We start from the raw sequence: 14,224 nt of genomic DNA on the forward strand, positions 1-14,224 counted from the left end.
TGATAGTAAACACTCAAAATGTGCAATTTATCACAACAACCAAATGAACAGGGGGAAAACAATGAGCCAGTCAGATTATTGCTTAAAACTCAACAACAGTGCTCGACAATTTAATATCAAATTAACAAAATTGGCTAATTATGACTCAGAGAGTTAATTGGCCAATATAGAGGCTGTGAAGTGCTCCAGAGGTTTAGTCCTTCTCTCGCCTCAAGCAGTTGGTTTATTTCCTCTTGATGTTTTATAATCACCACATTTGTTATTTGGTATGCACTTTGTTTTGTTTTAGCAGATTCCTTCCACAAATACAAAATGTTGTTTTGTCTGAAAGTCCGTCTTAAATCTGACAATAGAAATGTTGTTGAAGTTGGTACTATCTCTCTGTCTGTCTCTTATAGGCTGAATTCGCAGATCAAATTTACAGATTTATGGAAGAAATGAAGGCAACAGGGAACACAAAGGTATAATTAATTTTGCAACATGTCATTCTCACTAATCGTCTGATTAATAGAATATCAGCGTAAATGAAGAGCAAAATCGTGTCCTTTGGCTTTGTCGCTCAGATATTGCTTTTTATGCGCGCACATTCTTTGTTATGTTTCCAAGGTCGTCGAATTCTCTCTTCTATCAAGCTGCTTTGTGTGTGTGGGGGTGCGCGTGCGTGTGTGTTTGGGTTTATAACATATACCATTTAATGCAGGGTAAATCTCCCACATTTAAACTGTGTGTCTGTAGTATCACAGGTGTCTAATCCTAGCCAGTGCATCTGTACAAGCAGCGTAGTTCAAGCCCATAGCCGCTTTCTCCTTTCACTTAAAGCAGTTAAAGCTCTTTTAGATGAAATGTCTAAGACATCTCATAATAACTTGGAGCATGCTGTCTAGAGCAGTCACTTGTAACTGTGTACAACCCCCCCCTCAGTCTGTCGATATTGTAATGAGCAAAATGGTACCGTTCCTCCATTATGCATACAAGCCATTGGCTGGCTGTGTGCATGTCCCTCAGGCTGCAGCATTCATTAAGGGAAGCTTACCGGGCTGAAAGCTGGAGACAGATGATAACGGGATATGATTTTCATATTTAATACTTTCCTTGGAAGAGCACACGCGTGCTGCAGATTGATAGAAGAATCAATTGCTACTTTAGTGAGTCACTTTCTACTTTGCCCTGCAGCTACCGATGGAATCACTCAGCCAAGAAATTAACTTTTCCTCTTTTTTTTTTTTTTTTTTATACTTACTTTGTGGATCTGCTGGGTGGGCTGCATGGTTTACAGTGAATGTTATTAAGCAGCTAACTGTTTGGTATTTAAGACGCTTATCAGAAAAGAAACAGAAGCTATGTTTTTTTCTTATTGTGTTCGGAGGGAGTTTTTTTTTTTTGCCTCCTTCACTCACCCCTTGGTGACATTGACATGAATCAAAACTTGTGTAAAGGATTTCTTATACGATTAAAAGTTAAAACATTGATCCTGAGACATTCTTTTGAGAGATGTAGTAGAGAGAATTCTGACCTTGGCCTACACGCTACAACTCATTCAAATTATAAAGTGGATATTTAGCGTAGGCTACTTGAGATGAAAAACTCAAAATAGGCTTCATTAACTTCAGTTAAAAGTGATGTTATTTTTCAACTGTTGTGTTTTAATCTTGAAAAATACACATTTAATACGACAGTGTGGGTTCATGCAAGTTATATGTCCGTATTTGCAGTTGAAATCTGTACAAGGCGATTGCGAGGACAGCTCCATCTCGCACAAAGCAGCGGATTTTGCAAACGCACCTGCGGTCATCTCAATTGGCCACCAAACCTCCAGAGGGGCCCGCCATGCAACTGGGATCACAAGTGTACTCTCGCACCAAGCATTGGACTGTTCGCCCAATCGTAGCATGTACTCCTGCAAACGACGAGCAAGTGGCCCTTTGAAGGACTTCACAATTGTCAGCGAGGACACCGCCGCCGACCGAGCTCTTTTATCAGATGACATTTCAGCTCCAGACAATTCTCTCGACGGCCGTAATTTGACTGACAAACAAGGGAAAAGGGCGACGGCGCTCCAGTTTGATCGGACTGCGCCCGCGCCTTTTGCAAACGACGACGAACAACAACCCGAACCTCGGGTGACCTTGAAGAGTCCCAAGAGGAATCCACATCTAGGCAGCAGCAATAACCCAAAAGGGCTCCAGAATCTCCCTGCTGAAGACGTTAACTCCACAGAGATTGCTCCTCAGACAGCCTTAATGGAAAAATCAGGGGGAGGTTTTAGCCATTTGATGCCTGAAACGTCCTCTGCAAGAAAATCTGAAGATATCGCAGGTTTGAAAATGTGCTTTTTTGTTCTCATGTGTACTTTTGGGTATTTGTTGCATTTATTTTTGCATTGTGAGGATTTGAAATAGGACTTGTTGTAACTTTCCTCTTTGCTTTATTCAGGCATATCTGAAAGTTTTGACTCTAGCTCTGATGAGGAGTTTCAGGAAAGCAGTGTGAGTAACCTTTCCATTTCCGTGTCACAATCTGAGTCTGAGGATGAGGAGCCTCAGGATGAATCTGCGAGGAATACTGGATCTGGTGGAATTCCCATCTCAACCATCACAGACACACCGCACTCGTATGTATCATTTGGTCTTGCGGCCTTTTACGAAAGGAAACAAATATTTTGGTTGTCCTATATCCTGGCATAGTTCAGTACAGTGTTAGTTACAATTTAGCCACGAAGAAACAAGGGGCTGGGATATCGTTCTCATGCATATTACAGTGGGCTGTTGATGATAGGAGCACGCTATTTCATCCGAGGCTGTCAAAGAGGATTGTGGGAGTCATGGTAGATAGGCAGCCATGCACTGTGTAGCTCAGCAACAGTGGCGGCAGTGACGCATCTTACAGGGAGAGCTCAGGACCTGCCGCCAGCCGCATTGGCGTAATCCATGATAATGCCCTAACAGAGCAATTTTCTGCTTGAGAGACCTCAGGAACTCCCCAGTGGAGGAGGAAATTTGTGGCACCACAGAGTGTTCTGGAGGGTTGGTATGTGGCCAGCACTTACAGCTACAAACCCTTAGTGTGATGATGGCCCCTAGTTGAAGGATCATTTTGGATGGCTTTAAAACCACGTCGTCCGATGTGAATAAAGTCATGTTTCCTGACCAGTGCAGTTCACTTTGACTCACGGTTTGCAATAAACTCTGACTTGGACTCGGCCCGATAGCGATAGCAATTGCTTCTAGTAGAGCTGTCAGTATTAATCGACAAGTAATCGATTATCAAAGTAATCAATTATTTTAATCATCAAGTGATCGTTTTCCAAATCCTCTGATTTCAGCATATCAACAGTAATTGTTCACTGATTTCTGTAGTCTTTCATGAAAAAAGGCTGATTATCTTTGGTGTTTAATCAAAATCACTATATGAATACGAAGTACAAAATAACCACCAATCACTGGTTAATAAACAGTAATCAGGGGGAAATGCTTTTCTAATACACTTTATTGCAAAATTAAAATGAATCTGGTGCCCTGCAATTGGCTGGCAACCAGTTCAGGGTGTACCCCACCTGCCGCCCATAGCCAGCTGTGATAGGCTCCAGCACCCCCCGCGACCCTTGTGAGGAACAAGCGGTTCAGAAAATGGATGGATGGATGGATGGATGGATAAAATGAATCTGATTGGTCGATTAATCGATTGAATAATTGATAGATTAATCGATTCTAAAAATGTCCGATAGTGACAGCACTACTATATAGTGTGACATCATACCAGCGAGAACTATATAACCTCTCAAATCCTATTAAAAAAAACAGGTTGTTTTTTACAAGACATTCTATATATTCTTCCAATTACAATCCATTCCCATTGTCACATATATGTTGCTGTTCTTTTTTGACCAATTAACAGTGTGCAGTGTGTCTAGCCCCTCCCTCTAGGTACCTGCAGTTGCTACCCCAAAGATACCATCCAGAACAGTTAGTCAGGACCCATCGCTCCTTCAGCCAATTAAAATTGAATACAATCGTAGCCCCATGCATGATGCCAGCCAAGCCAATGTTCGCTCCCAGAGCATGAACATTTTTTTTCTTATGATGTACATAAAAAGTATTAATTCAATGCATCTTCCACCCTTCAAAAAGTAAAATAAATAAAACCAAAAAGTTAAGTTCATCAATCAAATTAGTTTCCCCCTTTTCATGCTGCGAGTGTTCTTTGTTTTGTTTCTTCCCCTCCATAATTGTGTGTCTTTACCATTGCTATATTTTAAACAAAATTGCACCGCTTGGAAAGTGTAGATTTTTGTGCACGGTGGTTTCTTGTGTGGTCTGCTGTACTGTTTATAGCGCAACCTCAGTAGGCGCCACGGTTCGCCTGTGCAGGGGCGACGATGGTGGGGGCTGCAAGCTTTTATTGTTAACACTGAGGGCTTGTGTGTATGAGGAGAAAACCGGAGGCTTTGATGTAAAGCTCCGAGAGCATCCAGTCTCCATCCTCTCCCTCTTTTCTTTCTTGTTCTCTGAGGTTAGAGTTTATATTGCTCCCGCCATTCAACCGGCAGTCAGGGAAAAAAAAAAACAAGCCAGGGCAATTCGTTAGATTATACCATTATATATATTTTTTTTCTCCTGCATGGCCAGGGTGAGCGAGGGTATATGCCCGAAATATCCTCCAGGTTTCTTCAAGAAACATAATAGTCAATCTGTTCATCTGCTTTCTGGCCCTGAACTGTACGATGAGTTTGCGGCATTCCTGCCAGCATGTGAAACAATTTACTGTAATATTTATTCTGGTGCTGCATGTTTTATGTGAAAATGTCAAATCCATCCTTTAGTTATGCTGATATTTACCCAGCTCTAGTAACTGTATTCTGACATCACCACTACTTGTGGCATATTTGTATACGCTGCAAGATTCCTCCCCGACACCAATCACTCTAGTACAGGACTATTCAACTGAATAATAAAAGGGCCACAGTTTAAAAAAAAATGTACTGGCCCAAGGGCTGGACATAAGCTGCCTTATTATTATGAACACATTTTTAATGTTATTTTAAATAACTTTCACGCATCATAGAGCATCCAAGGCCATCTAGGCTAGTAGGCAGTTAAAAAAAAACAAAAAACAAAAAACCGTGTCTACTCTATTTAACTAATTCACTGCCATTGACGGCTAAAGATGTCAAATATCTATTTTTCCTATGCTGGCAGTGAATGAGTTAAAATAGACACAAAAGTATTTAGCTAGCATGTAAAACAAAAAGTGTAATCAAAGTAAATTTTATGTGTTGCAACAAAGCGGTATTTTATGTCACGTGAATATTAGTACGAATATCTAAACTACAATGCAGCACAAAAATGGCCATATCTCTTTAAAATAAAATTCCACCTTTTGTAGCTTATTCCCATTGGCTATTGGCGAATCCAACACACCTGAACAACTACACACCTAGAGAAACTAGTGTGAAAAATTGCACTTCTTAGACGTGACAATGGCAGCGTAATCTGGCTCATATGATGTGAGGGCAATCCGCAATGATGCAAGTGCTCATTTGTCAAAGAGGTACTGGCACTTGTTTTAATGGCATTCATGTGAGATAAGCCATTAAGCAGGACTGACAAGCATAGGTAGAACTTACTTGCATGTCAATTAACTGGTGTTGCAGAGAAGCTATATCAATGCCAAGAGATGGCAGAAAGTCTTGGACTTTTGCGGAAATGTCTGCTGCACATGTCAATGGGTTATTTATCATTACCTGTATGAAGAAACTGCCTGGGCATGTCAAAATCATAAAATCTGGTTGAAAAGTTGTATTTCAGTTTGTGCAAAAAAAAATGACATTTCTTGAGTTGCTATGGCACTGGGTGATGTTGACTTGATGAAATTTTGAAGAGTGGGAAATTGAAGCATTCTGTTGTTGATATCCGATGAGAAATATTAATGTATTTTCAAATGCAGTTATTTTTTTTGGTATCCACTACTGTTGTATATTTCCCGGTCGTAAAATCAGGTTCAGAACGTTCAGGCGATCAACTATCCCATTCAAAAAGCGCACTTTAGATACAAATCTCTTATACAGCAGTTCTTGTGACTGCATATTGTGTAGTTCATTCGCTGTTAAAAATCCTGTATTTGGTATATTTTTTCTTTGATTCCACCATGTTCTTTTGAATGTGTGTCCTCTGCTGAAGAATTGGGCGAAGAAGAGGATGTAAAAGATTTTGCTGCTTCTTGACCAGTATGCCTCGCTGGTGCCCCCTGCCATTGCGGAGGAATTACTACACAAGCTTGTGCTTTGTCAGTTTGGTTGGATAATTTACATTTGGGTGATGCTTGTTGGGCCAGAAGCAAAATCTTTCCGGCCCGCATGTTACCATTTGAAAAAGTCTGTTCAAGTGGTTAGGACTTTCTCATGTCAAAATCTGTACTGTACACAGTAGAGCAATATTGTAATACAGAACCTGACTGATGACTGCTAATTAATTATGTCACAATAGTAGTAAACAGACGCATTAAATATGAAGTTGAAGTCCTTGACATAGCTGTTAACAATAAGAGTAAGGGGTTTGCAGGAAAATAAATAAACTCATTCACTTTCTAACAAAGTGGAGTAGAGTAAGATGACTAATTTTAAGGCTCACACTGATGATAAGCTAAATAGAATTCATAACACAGGTAGATTGCACACAAAAGAATGGCATACAGTATATATAATTGAAGATGCCAGATTAACCAGAATGTTACCGGGAAGCAACCTGCAAAAAGTAGGGCACTATTTTGTTCACTGACCTCCGAACCCAGAGCCCATTACGAATTGTCATAAATTCTTTTTGGCCCATTTTTTTTGCTGGGGGCCTGAGAATCTCTCAGAATTCAAAGAGGGCCACCCAGAGCTCAATTCTTAAAAAAAAAAAAAAAAAAAAAAGAGAGAGAGAGAGCGAAAGAGATGGATTCCCAATATCCACATGCATTAGGCATCCATCTCTCAATTTGCAGTTTGACACAAAACCAGATTAAGTGCAAAATCTCTCAGGCCCTCACGCCCCACCCTAGTGCCACCCCAAATTGCTTTCACTTATCATAGTCCTATTTTATTACACATGATAATAATTGTGATGTGACCAGCAAAATAAACAGAGCCTTTTTTTTTTCTTTTTTTTTTAAGCAATATTTGTATGATACTAGAATACCTGGTTGTGATACTTTATGGAACAAAAATGAAAAGAAAAAAAAAAACGTAGTGTAGTTTGTTAAACACATATACCTACTCGAGTTGTTTTTTTTGTTTTTTGTTTCCAGACTCTCCCATAAAGGACTTTTTAAACTTTTAGACTCCATTGAAGGACGACTCCATGGTGAACAGACAAGAGTCTATGGGAATTTGTCAATTGATGAAAGACAACTTGTTCGAATTATCAGGTAAATGTCTTTTTTTTTTTTTTTTTTTTTGCTTTTATTGTGAGTTACTCCTTGAGATGAGTCATCATCTCATTTTAAGGGGCGACATCAATCAACCAACATACCAGCACAACATAAAGACAACACATCACATATGGAAGTAAATGCGCACATGCGCATGCTGTAACATCCATATAAAATTGATCATTCTAGCCAGTTTATTGCTTATATATGTGCTGATATAAGCACAAAAAATAAACAGATGTAAAGAAAAAAGCTCATACATAAAAACAAAACATAAGCATGTAAAGTAAAACTCAAAGAAAATATTTAAATAGATAAATAGAAGAAAAGTAAAAGAAAACAGAACAGAAAGGGCGGACAAAGTAAGCAGTAGAATAAGTATGAGATTTCATAAGATTAAAATAGACCCCTCATATGTTTAAAGGCAAAGATCCAAGGGTGCTCAATTTTTTTCAAATGAACGGTGCATTAAACAAAGTTAGGATAAATGTGTTGAATGATTGTAAGGAAGTGATGAATCTAATGAAAATCAGGCAACCTATTCCAATCAAATGTAGCTGTATAAAACTGTTAACTTAAAATAAAATATTGCATCGCCAGACATGCTTCACTGATATCACGTCTTATCCTTCATGTTATAAGTAAAGCTGGGGCTTTCGTTGTAAAACAAATGTATGTCGCCGACTTGCCTCCTTCTTTACTGGCTACTTCCTGTTTGGTCACTTAGCAACAATGTAGGCATGTAGCATCAATTATGGGCATACTTGCACCTTGCTGTCGTTATTACTGCTCCGTCCTGGGCTCGCCCCACTGTGTGCCATAAAAAAAAAAAAACAAGTAAATGTTTAAGCATCTTTAGCCACACTGATGAGCTGCTTATTAGGGGTCCATTTAATTTCTGTTCCTTTCCATATGTAAAGTTGTGACGCATATCAAAGTCAGGTGTGATGTGTTTGTCTTAACAGTAACACCAATACAGGCAATTATTTTCCCACTTTGTGCTGATATCCACATTTCCACAGTCATCAAGTGGCTGTCTTGTATCACAGCCTTCAGTTATGCTTCACAGTAATACGTGCGAAAACCTGCATGGATGTTTTTTTTGGTGCAAAGCATGGCTCTCGCACGCACGCGCGCGTGTGCGTGTATGAGAGGTGTGTGAACAGCTGTCAGATTTACTCCATGTACGCCTGACCCCACGGTCCCCGGCAATGGCTGTCTGCTCTCTATTGGACAGCATTTGTGACAGTGAAGCGGGCTTGAATGAGGAGGACCTTGAAGCATGCGGCGCAGTGGTGCTTCATGAACTCCAGAGGTTGTCATTGAGTACAGAGAAAGGCTGCCTGCTACCACAGGAGCTCGTGAGTGCACACCAATCCGGCACTGAGCATATGGCAGTCAGGTAAGGGTCCTGCACCCGACACCAATGTTTTCAAATATTTGTTGTTGTTTGGTTTATATTTTCCAAAAGATCACAATCACAGTATGTTTAGTTTGATATCTGTGCATTTTTGTTTTTCTCAAAAACTCGTGAGAACCTTTAAAGGGCAGGATTGAATTTTATTTGTATTGTATTAAAAAAAAAAAAAAAACATCTCTTGATTTCATTATCAAAGTAGACAACAATATAGCTGAGGTGACGTTTTTTTTCTTTTCTTTTTTTCGACCATAAGGCAGTGATAAACAATTTCAGCAGACTCAGCCATTCAATACAGCCGACCTCCACAAATGTAAAGATCATTTTTGGTGACAACTTCCTGCTGTAACACAGCACGGATGAATGTCATGGGTAAATTAAAATGCCCTATCTATAACTTGCAGTCCTTTGGATAATGAGTAGCCAAAAATACACTGAGCCAAATCCATGCTCTGCTTCCTTACCCTATTGATTTTGGTTACACCTTTGTTGCTATATATCCAATCTAAAGAAATCTATTGTTGTCCACCTTGAAAGTGAAAATGTATTTTTCACATTTTATTTACTATTATACTAATTTAATTCCCTATTTAAACCACATGCTATTGATTTTTTTTTTCATGTGTGGTTCATCATTTACTGGAAATAGTTAAATGATGCATATATTCAAAGTGCTTAAATAGAATAAAACTGGAGCAATTATTTATATGTGTAAAATATCCGACCGCCTCCCCCACAGCCTCCCTCCCGATGCGGCTCGGCTGTGGGATCGCTGGTTCAAGCACGCCCTTCTGCTCAAGGAGAACGGTGTCCTTAGCACTGAGCGCTTGGTCGAGCTGTTCACGCCATTGCTGACAGAGCGTCATGCAACGTACCACCAGCAGGTAGCGTTGGAGTCACACACTTTGGGAGTGCACACATGTGGGAGGTGACACGATTGATTGTGTGTGTGTGTGCTTGTGTGCTTTTGCTATTTCTGTGCTTGTTTGTGCGGACCAACCCCTGACAAACTCCTTTTGCTCAGGATGTTTTTACTTGTGAAGACATTTTGGCTTGTCCTCAAAAAGAAAATGCAAAAGATGAGCCCCATTAGTCTTAAGGAATGTTTTTTTTTTTTTTTTATACATTTCAGAAGATGTCCGCGTTGACTCAGAAAAGTGTGTGTTCGTCAGTGCCCAAGTGGACTCTTGTGTAATGCAGGCGTGATTTGATTGGCTGTTTCAATCATGTGAAAAGATGACGGCCTTCACAAGAATGAACGAAATGTGGAAGGCAGTAGCTACACAGTAAATTCTGTAGTGTAAATTTGACTCGATTGGAGTAAATTTTGACTCTATTTAGATAGGGACCAAATAGACTCAGATTTAAAGTAAACTAATATTTACACTAGGAAGAGAGTTAAAAAAAAAAAAAAGGAAAACATGTTAATAAAACTCACTCAAGGGTTAAGGTTTGAACTCACGACCCTCAGCTTGCCACACTAGCACCTGAGCTATGCCCCTCCTACTGTTTGAGGTGGGCTCTTCTATCTCTGGTTGAAGTCACTGAAGAGGTACGAAATTTACCTAACAACAGAGGGCTGTCCTCACAACTTTAGAAGTAAATATTTGTTTTCTGCAAACTGAAGTGGCACTTTCTAAACCCTCCTAGTGATACATTTGTGGTTTGCATCATTCTCACTGCATTCATTGCAAGTGGTGTCCACACAATGTAGCAAATATGCGTGTGTGCTATTTATTTGTGTGTTCAGCGCTGTTGTACGGGAGCCCTCTTTGTGTCTGGTGTTTGATGCCAATGCCTGGCTGCCTCCTCATCAGATTGCTCCACACATTGACCCAGACGAAAGGGAAACCCTGACCCATGTGCTAATGGCAAATTACACCCTCTGCTTGGCTTCTTTCATCTCATGTGGCATATTCATTTGACAAGCGCTATTTTTTTTTTTCTTAATTTGGTATCTTTCCCAAAAGTGAAGCAGTTAGCTGGTCCAGATTCATAGGAGAACCATTTTTTCATGTCCATGTCATTGACTATTCTCATCATGCATACTAAATTATCACTTTGCTGCGCATTCATTTCTATTCATAGAAATTAAACAAAACAATTAACAATAAATGTACTGGATGTGGTTTTATTTTACACCTTTTGTCGCCATCCTGTGTATATATATATTTTTTTATCCATCGATTGACTACCACATCATCACAGTCTGAAACACCAATGACGTTAGCAAATATGGTTTCCCCGTGTGAATGATAGACAGCAATAAGTGTTGTCAGCACAGTTTGTTTGATAAAATTCCATTCCTACATTGTCCACTAAATGTACCTTTTTTTTTTCTTTTTTTTTTTTTGTCCAATGGAAGTGCTTTAATATAAATGTCTGCCTTTTGTCATTGAGTTTTGTACACAATATTACTGAGGTCCTTGTGGCATCAAGATGTCACTTCAATGTCTGGACACGATGAGAAGAGGCAAAGAGAGAAACTGTAGAGCCTCTTGAAAATATGAACCAACAAACATAAGAGAGACGCTGCCATCTTCATTGCATCCCAGCGCATCAGCGAAAAGCTGAGTGAAAATGTTCCTCCTGCATGCTTTCTCTCTCACTTCATGCACTCCCTCCATCTTTTTTTTTCCCGCTCCTCTGTAGTCTCTTAGAACTGCCTACTTTTCCACAAATGAGAGCAACTACAATTTTCCATTCTCTTCTCTTAGCACACACAGCGCAGCCACTCTGGAAAATGGCAGCCTGCAGCTCGCATGCACACACTCAAAGAAGCGCTTTGAATATTCAAGTGCTAACCGTTGAAATCATTGATGTTTAAAAATGCTCTGGGTCCGAAACAGCCCTCAGCCCACAGTGCATTTAACACAATCTGAGTTAAAAAAAAAAACAAAAAAACGGAACAAATCAGGGACATGGATCAAGTTTTATTGTGCAGTAGCATCAAATACTAAGTGGCAAACTGTTATGTGTATTTTGTCCCTTAGCCTCTCAGAAAATATGAAAGAATGTACATTTGTCGATCTCTCCACTGATAAGAACTTTTGGTTCATCATGGTTGGAAATCGTTTTGATCGTCGTCCTTATCCTTGTCGGAGTTCGTGCTCATTAAAAAGTAACAAATGCGATGTCTTTTGATGACAAAAGAGAGACAGTAATGGCTGGATTTGGGGAAAAAAAAAAAAAAGAGGAAGGAAATCAATGTGTCGCATCTCCTGAAACAGCTCCTCTTAATTGTATGCCCTCATCTCCCCAGAGATTATAGAAATCTGATCTGGAGTGGGAGGAAGAGCGTAGTTTGTCTCAATGCTCTCAGCCGAGAGGCGAGATATGCAGAACGTGTTGCGCATTAACGCCAGGATGATTCGCATTCTTTGGGTGTTTGACTCATCTCATGGATGAGAAGAGAGGGTGTGAAGAAAAAAAAAATGGGATAGAGAGGGAGAGTGGAAGTAAAAGTGCAAAAGTAATCTTTCAGTTTAAATGACTGAGAGATTTTGACGTTATTTTTTTCTCTTGGTGTTAATTATACGCGAACTGCAGCCTCACCTCGGCGCGAGCAGCCGCGGCCCAAATAAATGAAATGCCTAATCGCTCCGAGTTTAATTTAACACTTCCTTCGCTGAAAGGGAACAATTAACGGTTTGGATTTAATTTGTGCTGCTCGCAGGCCAAAGTGCTGCTGACGACGCTGCTTTCCCGGTCCAGTGAGGAGTGGTCCTCATCAAATGAGGAGAGTGACTCTACTTGTTCTTCTGGCCCTCCTCCTCCTCTCCCAGCTCACGATGGAGATGCGAAGCTTGCCAGAGGGATTCAAAAGCAACCGATCCAAGGTCAGGGAAAATCGACTCAAGTTCAGTGCGCATGTACGTGACTGAGAAGTTCACAAAAAAGATGAGAAATGTGTTTTATTTCCTAATTCAAACGAAATGACTATACTTTTCATACGATCAAGTATTCTCCCATTTACACGTCGACAATCCTGTCGTTTTACTGCAATGTAGACTATTATGAGGGACAAATATTGCTGCTCCCATATATTGAAAATTACCACTGCAGAGCACTAAAAGTTTCTATTTTTGTGAAAGAAATCAATTTCACCATTGAGCTTCTTTTTTTTATGAATCCCTCGCTGCCTGGTTTTCATACAGCTCTTTATTCTATTCAGAGCTAAATAAAGACCCCGCATTCCCATTTCCATCCCCACTCTCCTCCCCCCCCCCCTGCCAATGCATCTCTCTATGCACTTCCATTCCTTACAGAACTACAAAGTGCTGGAGAGGAGAGCCACGACGAAAGCCCAGTGGAAAGTGTTCCTATTAGAGGTAAAAAGGCATCGCCTGTGTCCCAGCATTCACACTTCCCTTATGTGCCGGTTTGTTTGCTTCCTGCTGCATTGAATAATAGTCCTTTTACGCAGTGGTGGTGGCAGCATGATCAAGGTGAAACCAGGGTCAAAGGCCCACCTGAAGAGCAGTGCTAGTTCTTTCTAATTAGCTCATAGAATATACTAGCCATATTTTTCGCCCCAGTCTAAGTTATGCTAGAAAAATTTATCATTTATTATCCAGGAATAATGTACTCTGCTTTAATTGTCCGGCTGCCAGAGTGGTTTGTGCAAGGGATCCGTCATCGGTGCTCATTATCTATCGAGCAATGGTGAGGCAAAGTGGCTGGATATAGAAGAATGCTAACTGTGAAGACATCCTGCAGCAGTTGGTTTGCCTATCCCTCTGCTGCTCTGAAATGTAAAGTGAGTTTATATTACGCTCGGTTACCAGATTTCCCACTGAGTGTTTTCATGTATAATATGAGCATCCCCACAGTGCATAGCCAGCAAAATGAGTCCATTTTTGTTTTTTGCCTAATCAAAAGATACCCCCCAAAATAGGGAAAAATATAGTAAATGAGAATATTATTCAACATCACATCAACATCACAGTTTGTTTGTTTTTTTGTTTTTTTTGGGGGGGTGTTTGTTTTCCTATACTTTTAAAATTTGTGAAACTGGTGCTTATTTTAAGGATTTGTGACATAATTGACCATTGAGGTTAGAGGTGGGAATCTTGGGGCACCTCACGATTCGATTGCGATTACGATTCAGAGGCTACGATTCGATTATAAAACGATTATTGATTCCCCCCCAGGCAGCAGAAAAAACCCCAATGTATTTTGGTGCTTTTAATGTTTCGTACATTAGTTACAAAAATAGTACAAAAGTCCTCTCAGGCCTAAATAAACTACTATTTCAGTATCAAGTTAACAGGTCAAAACAGTAAATAAAATACTCAAGTCCTCATTCTGTAACAACAACTTTTAAGTATATTCAGTCTTCAACAGAATAAAACATAGCATTGAGCAAAAATATATTATTTTTATCCACTCAAAAGTGCA

General features: G+C 39.9%; 1 protein-coding gene across 4 annotated transcripts in view; it reads left to right on the forward strand.

Moving 5' to 3' along the window:
* Positions 1–14,224, forward strand: part of kiz (kizuna centrosomal protein) — a 30,598-nt gene that overhangs the window by 1,425 nt on the left and 14,949 nt on the right. For 3 of the 4 annotated variants that reach the window (XM_077539415.1, XM_077539416.1, XM_077539417.1), the window contains 8 exons: positions 399–461; positions 1,713–2,316; positions 2,434–2,611; positions 7,285–7,404; positions 8,645–8,809; positions 9,564–9,708; positions 12,501–12,663; positions 13,093–13,155. In XM_077539415.1, the coding sequence (XP_077395541.1) occupies positions 399–461; positions 1,713–2,316; positions 2,434–2,611; positions 7,285–7,404; positions 8,645–8,809; positions 9,564–9,708; positions 12,501–12,663; positions 13,093–13,155 (1,501 nt within the window). Of the gene's footprint in view, positions 1–398; positions 462–1,712; positions 2,317–2,433; positions 2,612–7,284; positions 7,405–8,644; positions 8,810–9,563; positions 9,709–12,500; positions 12,664–13,092; positions 13,156–13,437; positions 13,584–14,224 lie in introns of all 4 variants that reach the window. The other variant, XR_013287623.1, reaches the window with a different exon arrangement.

Source organism: Festucalex cinctus, chromosome 12 (assembly GCF_051991245.1).
Source record: "Festucalex cinctus isolate MCC-2025b chromosome 12, RoL_Fcin_1.0, whole genome shotgun sequence".
NCBI lineage: Eukaryota > Metazoa > Chordata > Actinopteri > Syngnathiformes > Syngnathidae > Festucalex > Festucalex cinctus.